Here is an 8,594-nt window from a genome sequence, read left to right as displayed (position 1 = left end):
TCTCGCTTTCTCATCCTCCCTCCCTCCTTCATTCTCTCTCTCTCTCATCCTTTTCTCTCTCTTTCTCTCTCTTTCTCCCTCCCTCCCTCCCTCTCATCCTTCTCGCTCTCTTTCTTTCTCCCTCCCTCCCTCCTTCACTCTCTATCATCCTTCCTCCTTGTCTTATCTCCAACACACACAATCCGTCCACGCCTGTCTCCCAGACACACACACACACACACAGACTCCCATCGTTTATGTTTCAGAAACATCAGCCCCCCCCCCCCCCCCCCGTGTGTATCAGTCTCCACATGATGTGTTGATGATGCCATCTAAACATTCCTCTCATTTCTCCAGCTTGCATAGCTCTGCTCAGACCCGGCTTGGTAAGGAACTGTTTCCTCATCATGTCTCCCCCTTTGGTCCAGCCCTCTATCCGCTGTGCCTGCCCTCCAGCCGCTGGGCCTGCCCTCCATCTACTGTATGTACTGTACAGTACTGTACGCCATGTCATTCCTGAGGCGTTAGAGGACGAGCAACAAAACAGCCTTTTTTAATTCATTCATGTGTTCTCTGGAGAAACACGTCTCATGGATATCCCACAAAGCAGTTTGGTTTTAGTCCTTTTTTATCTCCTCCTTTTCTTCAGCATCCCCCCCCCCCCCCCCCATCTCCCCTCCAATCATTTAGTTTGCTTGTCATCAATGTGGAATTATTAAAAGCAAATGTATAGATGAAGCATTAAGTCCTCAAAAACTCCTCAAAAAGGTCAAAACACAGCCGTGTGTTCCAAATGTACCCCAAGGAAGGACATTATACAGTTAAATAATCAGCGTTATTATATTATTATGTACAGTGTCTGGAAAGCATTTCCAAACGGCGTGGGGCTAGCTGACGAAGGAAGGTGACGAAACAGCCCCTCTTTCACATTGATCAGTATAGAAAGGACGAGTCTCTGCATCTGGATCAATAGATCAGCTGATCAGTAGTCAGTTGAATTGATCAGGTGATTCAAGTCATCAGTTGAGCTGGTCTTCGTATTGTTTGCGGAAACAGTCTCCTGCAGGGAAGAATTCCCAACACCGTTCTCTGATACATCTTCCACACGTACGACTCCTGGAGACAGGGGGGAGGGGGGGAGGATAGAGAGGGAAGGGGGGGAGGGGAGGAAGGATAGAGAGGGAAGGGGGAGGGAGGGAAGGAGGGAGAGGGAAGGGGGAGGGAGGGAGGGGAGGATAGAGAGGGAAGGGGGAGGGAGGGAAGGATAGAGAGGGAAGGGGGGAGGGAGGGGAGGAGGGAGAGGGAAGGGGGGAGGGAGGGGAGGAAGGATAGAGAGGGAAGGGGAGGGAGGGAAGGATAGAGAGGGAAGGGGGGAGGAGGGAAGGATAGAGAGGGAAGGGGGGAGGAGGGAAGGATAGAGAGGGAAGGGGGAGGGAGGGAAGGATAGAGAGGGAAGGGGGAGGGAGGGAAGGGAGGATAGAGAGGGAAGGGGGAGGGAGGGGAGGGATAGAGAGGGAAATGGGAGGGGAGGGGAGGATAGAGAGGGAAGGGGGAGGGAGGGGAGGATAGAGAGGGAAGGGGGGAGGGAGGGGAGGAAAGGGAGGGGTATCAGACGGTTGATTTAATATATAACAAGTTGTAATAAAGATGGCTACCATCCAGGATAATGTACCTCTACAGTCACAAGTCAATGTTCTCTCTACTAACATACAGTAACTTCACTAAGGTGCAATGAAAATGATAACCTGGACAAATGTGGCCTACGTGATCTGGAGATTTGTCTTTTTGGAATTTTTTATTTCCCTGAGGTTAAATGGTTCTCTTCCTGGTTTGTATGCGTTGTAATCATTTCCCTGAGGTCAAATGGTTCTCTTCCTGGTTTGTATGTGTTGTAGTCATTTCCCTGAGGTTAAATGGTTCTCTTCCTGGTTTGTATGTGTTGTAGTCATTTCCCTGGAGGTTAAATGGTTCTCTTCCTGGTTCATATGTGTTGTAGTCATTTCCCTGAGGTTAAATGGTTCTCTTCCTGGTTCGTATGTGTTGTAGTCATTTCCCTGAGGTTAAATGGTTCTCTTCCTGGTTTGTATGTGTTGTAGTCATTTCCCTGAGGTTAAATGGTTCTCTTCCTGGTTCGTATGTGTTGTAGTCATTTCCCTGAGGTCAAATGGTTCTCTTCCTGGTTTGTATGTGTTGTAGTCATTTCCCTGGAGGTTAAATGGTTCTCTTCCTGGTTTGTATGTGTTGTAGTCATTTCCCTGAGGTTAAATGGTTCTCTTCCTGGTTTGTATGTGTTGTAGTCATTTCCCTGACGTCAAATTATTCTCTTTTCTACAAATCTAAGTGTGTGTTCAGAGAGTGACGGAGCATAATGCTGATGAAACAATAAAGGTGTTTTCTCCTCTGAGGTGCGGTGCAGAGCTAACAACACTGGGGAGGAATAAGATTGTTGTGTGAGTGATGGAAGGAAAAGTCTATTTTGTGTGTACTTGTGTCCAAAATCGTACCCTATTACCTTTATAGTGCACTACATTTGACTAGGGACCCTATGGACCCTATGTGCTCTGGTCAAAAGGAGTGCACTACATATGGAATCAGGTGCCATTTGAGGTGTAAACCTGAGACTCTTACCTGGCCTGTGTGCTCTGTTTCATCTTTGTTAATGAGATACATCACAAAAAAGCTGGAAAGCAAAAAAGGGCCACAAAACAGAAAGGCATTTAGAATTAGGATCATTTCAATCAGACAGCTGACAGATAGTTTAACTTTCATATCGCATCACAAACCCAAAAATACAAGATTTTGTTATTCCAGTGTTTGGTAACAAAGTCAACATCACAAACCCAAAATACAAGCTTTTGTTATTCCAGTGTTCGGTAACAAAGTCGACAACCCCTGTACAGTCTCTAAAACATGGTTAAACCATCGTTAAGATCTCATGGATGGTCAGTCGTCCATAGCTCTGTCTAGGAATTTGAGAGTGGTTCCATTTCTCCAGTCCCATCCCTCATCTTTATTCCAAAAAACAGAGGTGGGGACAAAACTTTGTTTATGATTTCCCACTCCTTTTCACTCTAGCTGTTCTGCAGAACCAACAAGACAACATTTCTGCACCTGAACAAGGCAGTTAACCCACTGTTCCTAGGCTGTCATTGAAAATAAGAATTTGTTCTTAACTTACTTGCCTAGTTAAATAAAGTTAAAATTTAAAATAAAAAAAATTAAAGAGGGGGGGAAGTGGACACAGTAGTAAGCTAAACCTCATAACTCTGTCCCCTCTAACAGAGTCTGGACACTGACTGGAGATGACAGGGTGGACGTATGTCCCTGACAGACTCTGGACACTGACTGGAGATGACAGGGTGGACGTTTGTCTCTGACAGACTCTGGACACCGACTGGAGATGATAGGGTGGACATATATCTCTGACAGACTCTGGACACTGACTGGAAATGACAGGTGGGGACGTATGTCTCTGACAGACTCTGGACACTGACTGGAGATGACAGGGTGGACGTATGTCTCTGACGGACACTGACTGGAGATGACAGGGTGGACGTATGTCTCTGACAGACTCTGGACACTGACTGGAGATGACAGGGTGGACGTTTGTCTCTGACAGACTCTGGACACCGACTGGAGATGACAGGGTGGACATATATCTCTGACAGACTCTGGACACTGACTGGAAATGACAGGTGGGGACGTATGTCTCTGACAGACTCTGGACACTGACTGGAGATGACAGGGTGGACGTATGTCTCTGACGGACACTGACTGGAGATGACAGGGTGGACGTATGTCTCTGACAGACTCTGGACACTGACTGGAGATGACAGGGGGGGACGTACTGTATGTCTCTGACAGACTCTGGACACTGACTGGAGATGACAGGGGTGGACGTATGTCTCTGACAGACTCTGGACACTGACTGGAGATGACAGGGTGGACGTATGTCTCTGAGAGGACACTGACTGGAGATGACAGGGTGGACGTATGTCTCTAACAGACTCTGGACACTGACTGGAGATGACAGGGTGGGACGTAAGTCTCTGACAGACTCTGGACACTGAGTGGAGATGACAGGGTGGACGTATGTCTCTGACAGACTCTGGACACTGACTGGAGACAAAAGGGGGTGGACGTATGTCTCTGACAGACTCTGGACACTGACTGGAGACGACAGGGGGTGGACGTATGTCTCTGACAGACTCTGGACACTGACTGGAGACGACAGGGGTGGACGTATGTCTCTGACAGACTCTGGACACTGACTGGAGACGACAGGGGTGGACGTATGTCTCTACTCACAGATAGTTGGCCAAGTTGTGCTCCTGCAGGGTGTGGGTTTCGAAGCCGTGAGGTACTGTGTCAAAGTAGTCGTTTCCTATTCCGCAGATGAAGCATTTGGTCTGCAAGAGAAAGACAAGTCTGTATGTGATGCTGCCAGTGTGATGCTGCCAGCCAACCTCATCTCTCTACATGTCACTCGACACAGGGGCAAGACGGCTCAGATTCATCTCATTTTGAGTTTCCAACACCAGTGTTTCACATCTATCACCAAATTCTACAATGAGGGAAGACACAGATCCAGAGCATCAGACTGTATAAGACAGTGGTTCTTCAACCTCTCCTCAGGTCCCCCAGACGTTCTTCAACCTCTCCTCGGGATCCCCAGACGTTCTCCAACGTCTCCTCGGGACCCCCAGACGTTCTCCAACGTCTTCTCTGGTCCCCAGACGTTCTTCAACCTCTCCTCAGGACCCCCAGACGTTCTCCAACCTCTCCTCGGGACCCCCAGACATTCTCCAACATCTCCTCTGGTCCCCAGACGTTCTTCAACCTCTCCTCAGGACCCCCAGACGTTCTCCAACGTCTTCTCTGGTCCCCAGACGTTCTTCAACCTCTCCTCAGGACCCCCAGACGTTCTCCGACGTCTTCTCTGGTCCCCAGACGTTCTCCAACCTCTTCTCAGGACCCCCAGACATTCTCCACCGTCTTCTCTGCTCCCCAGACGTTCTCCAACCTCTCCTCAGGACCCCCAGACGTTCTCCAACGTCTTCTCTGGTCCCCAGACATTCTCATGTCCCTAGAGGGTTCTCCAACCTCTCCTCAGGTCTCTAGACGTTCTCCAACCTCTTCTCAGGACCCCCAGACATTCTCCAACGTCTTCTCTGCTCCCCAGACGTTCTCCAACCTCTCCTCAGGACCCCCAGACGTTCTCCAACGTCTTCTCTGGTCCCCAGACATTCTCATGTCCCTAGAGGGTTCTCCAACCTCTCCTCAGGTCCCTAGACCTTCTCCAACCTCTCCTCTGGTCCCCAGACGTTCTCCAACCTCTCCTCAGGTCCCTAGACGTTCTCCAACCTCTCCTCTGGTCCCCAGACGTTCTCCAACCTATCCTCTGGTCCCCAGACGTTCTTCAACCTCTCCTCAGGACCCCAACAGTTCCATGTATTTAACTATTCCACAGCTAGCTCACCTGATTCAACTTGTCAACTAACCATGGAGAGGTTAGAGAACTCATGGTGTCAGATACCAGTTATGATTTTCCTGTCAGATGAGTTGGTTTTAACATAACCAGTCAATAGCCCTTCAGCTGACAATACATTCAATCATTGCTGCTTTGCCTCCCCTCCCTACGACTAGGAGTCATCTAGCCCTAGTGTCCATGGATGCCTTCCCAAACGGCACCCTATTCCCTATGTAGTGCACTACTTTTTTTTACCATGGCCTACAGGGCTCTGGTTAACCTCTATGGGCTCAACAGCCAGTGGAATCCCGTGGCGCGCTATTCAAATAGCCATGAAATGCTATTACTTCAATTTCTCAAACATATGACTATTTTACACCATTTTAAAGACAAGACTCTCGTTAATCTAACCACACTGTCCGATTTCAAAAAGGCTTTACAACGAAAGCAAAACATTAGATTATGTCAGCAGAGTACCCAGCCAGAAATAATCAGACACCCATTTTTCAAGCTAGCATATAATGTCACAAAAACCAAAACCACAGCTAAATGCAGCACTAACCTTTGATGATCTGCATCAGATGACACTCCTAGGACATTATGTTATACAATACATGCATGTTTTGTTCAATCAAGTTCATATTTATATCAAAAACCAGCTTTTTACATTAGCATGTGACTAGCATGTGACTAGCATTCCCACCGAACACTTCCGGTGAATTTACTAAATTACTCACGATAAACGTTCACAAAAAACATAACAATTATTTTAAGAATTATAGATAAAGAACTCCTTTATGCAATCGCTATGTCCGATTTTAAAATAGCTTTTCGGTGAAAGCACATTTTGCAATATTCTGAGTAGATAGCCCGGCCATCACAGGCTAGCTATTTTGACACCCACCAAGTTTGGTACTCACCAAACTCAGATTTACTATAAGAAAAATTGGATTACCTTTGCTGTTCTTCGTCAGAATGCACTCCCAGGACTTCTACTTCAATAACAAATGTTGGTTTGGTTCCAAATAATCCATAGTTATATCCAAATAGCAGCGTTTTGTTCGTGCGTTCAAGACACTATCCGAAGGGTAGAGAAGGGTGACGCGCCCGACGCGTTTCGTGACAAAAAAATTCTAAATATTCCATTACCGTGAAGCATGTCAAACGCTGTTTAAAATCAATTTTTAATGCGATTTTTCTCGTAAAAAAGCGCTAATATTCCGACCGGGAAACCCTGTTTTCGTTCAAAGACTGAAAATGTAAACATGGTGGAGTCTCGTTGCCCCAGTCTCATTGTTCTCAGATCGACCACTTACCAAATGCGCTACTGTTTTTCAGCCATGGCCTGCAAAGTCATCATTCAACGTTCTGGCGCCTTCTGAGAGCCTATGGGAGCGTTAGAAAATGTCACGTTATGCCAGAGATCCCCTGTTTTGGATAGAGATGATCAAGAAATGGTCAGAGAGGGCGCTTCCTATTTGGAATCTTCTCAGGTTTTGGCCTGCCAAATGAGTTCTGTTATACTCACAGACACCATTCAAACAGTTTTAGAAACTTTAGGGCATTTTCTATCCAAATCAAACAATTATATGCATATTCTAGTTACTGGGCATGAGTAGTAACCAGATTAAATCGGGTACGTTTTTTATCCGGCCGTGCAAATACTGCCCCCTATCCCCAACAGGTTAAAAGTAGTGCACTATAAAAGGAATAGGGTATTATTTGGGATGCACACAATATCATACTGTAAGGGCTGTCTTCAGAAATGGACTAAAATGCAGCGGAGTTAGTATTAATCTTTCAATTTAACTAGAAAGAACACTATAACCAACAAAACAAGGATACTGACAGCCAACAGTCCTGTCAGGTGCAAACACACTAAACAAGAAACAATTACCCACAACCCCAAAGAAAAACACACACTACTATATAGGACTCCCAATCAAAGGCAACTCAACACACCTGCCTTCAATTGGGAGTCCAACCTCAATTAACTAAACATAGAAAAACAAAAACTCTGCCACGTCCTGACCAAAACGAATACAATTACGCCCTCTGCTGGTCAGGACGTGACAGTACCCCCCCCCTAAAGGTGCAGACCCCAGAATGCACCTTAAAAAAGAAAACCCAAAATATCCCAAATACCCCAACAAAACCAATAAACAATACCCCCTAAACAATAAGGGAGGGAAGGGAGGGTGGCTGCCGTCAACGACGGCACTGTGCTACACCCCCCCCTCCCCAACCCACCTATATAGGAGGCGGCTCTGGTGCTGGACGTCGACCTCGCTCCACCTTCAGCGTCGCCCACTTCGGTGGCGCCGAAAGCTGCGCCGGGCAGACGGGCCACTCGGCCTGACCCTGGCAGACGGACCACTCTGACTGGGCCGGAGGACAGGCGGGCCACTCGGGCTGGGCAGGATGACTGGCGGGCCACTCGGGCTGGGCCGGATGACAGGCGGGGCACCCTGGCAGATCCGGGCAGACGGGCCACCCTGGCAGATCCGGCAAGTCGGGCCACAATGGCAGACTCGGGCAGTCGGGCCTCCGGCAGACCCGGGCAGTCGGGCCGCACCGGCAGACCCAGGCAGTCGGGCCGCTCCGGCAGACCCGGGCAGTCGGGCCGCTCCGGCAGACCCGGGCAGTCGGGCCGCTCCGGCAGACCCGGGCAGTCGGGCCGCTCCGGCAGACCCGGGCAGTCGGGCCGCTCCGGGATCTCCGGGCAGACGGGCCGCTCCGGCGGCTCCTGACTGGCGGGCCGCTCCGGCGGCTCCTGACTGGCGGGCAGCTCCGGCGACTCCTGACTGGCGGGCAGCTCCGGCGACTCCTGACTGGCGGGCAGCTCCGGCGACTCCTGACTGGGGGCAGCTCCGGCGACTCCTGACTGGCGGGCAGCTCCGGCGACTCCTGACTGGCGGGCAGCTCCGGCGACTCCTGACTGGCGGGCAGCTCCCGCGACTCCTGACTGGCGGGCAGCTCCGGCGACTCCTGACTGGCGGGCAGCTCCGGCGACTCCTGACTGGCGGGCAGCTCCGGCGACTCCTGACTGGCGGGCAGCTCCGGCGACTCCTGACTGGCGGGCAGCCGCGCCAACGTGTCGAAGGAAACACTGTTCAACTGACGACCAACGCTAGCTTGCAGGCGC

General features: G+C 49.6%; 1 protein-coding gene across 1 annotated transcript in view; it reads right to left on the bottom strand.

Moving 5' to 3' along the window:
* Positions 1 to 661: 661 nt before the first annotated feature.
* The window catches only part of LOC106613696 (ryanodine receptor 2), a 1,296,826-nt gene continuing 1,288,893 nt past the window's right edge, over positions 662 to 8,594 (bottom strand). The window contains 4 exon segments of the mRNA XM_082973418.1: positions 662 to 1,067; positions 1,069 to 1,095; positions 2,608 to 2,659; positions 4,288 to 4,388. Of these exon segments, the coding sequence (XP_082829544.1) occupies positions 999 to 1,067; positions 1,069 to 1,095; positions 2,608 to 2,659; positions 4,288 to 4,388 (249 nt within the window). The 3' untranslated portion in view covers positions 662 to 998.

Source organism: Salmo salar, chromosome 01 (assembly GCF_965601325.2).
Source record: "Salmo salar chromosome 01, fSalSal1, whole genome shotgun sequence".
Taxonomy (NCBI): Eukaryota; Metazoa; Chordata; class Actinopteri; order Salmoniformes; family Salmonidae; genus Salmo; species Salmo salar.
Note: the sequence above shows the minus strand (reverse complement) of the source record. Positions and strands in the feature narration are given on the sequence as shown.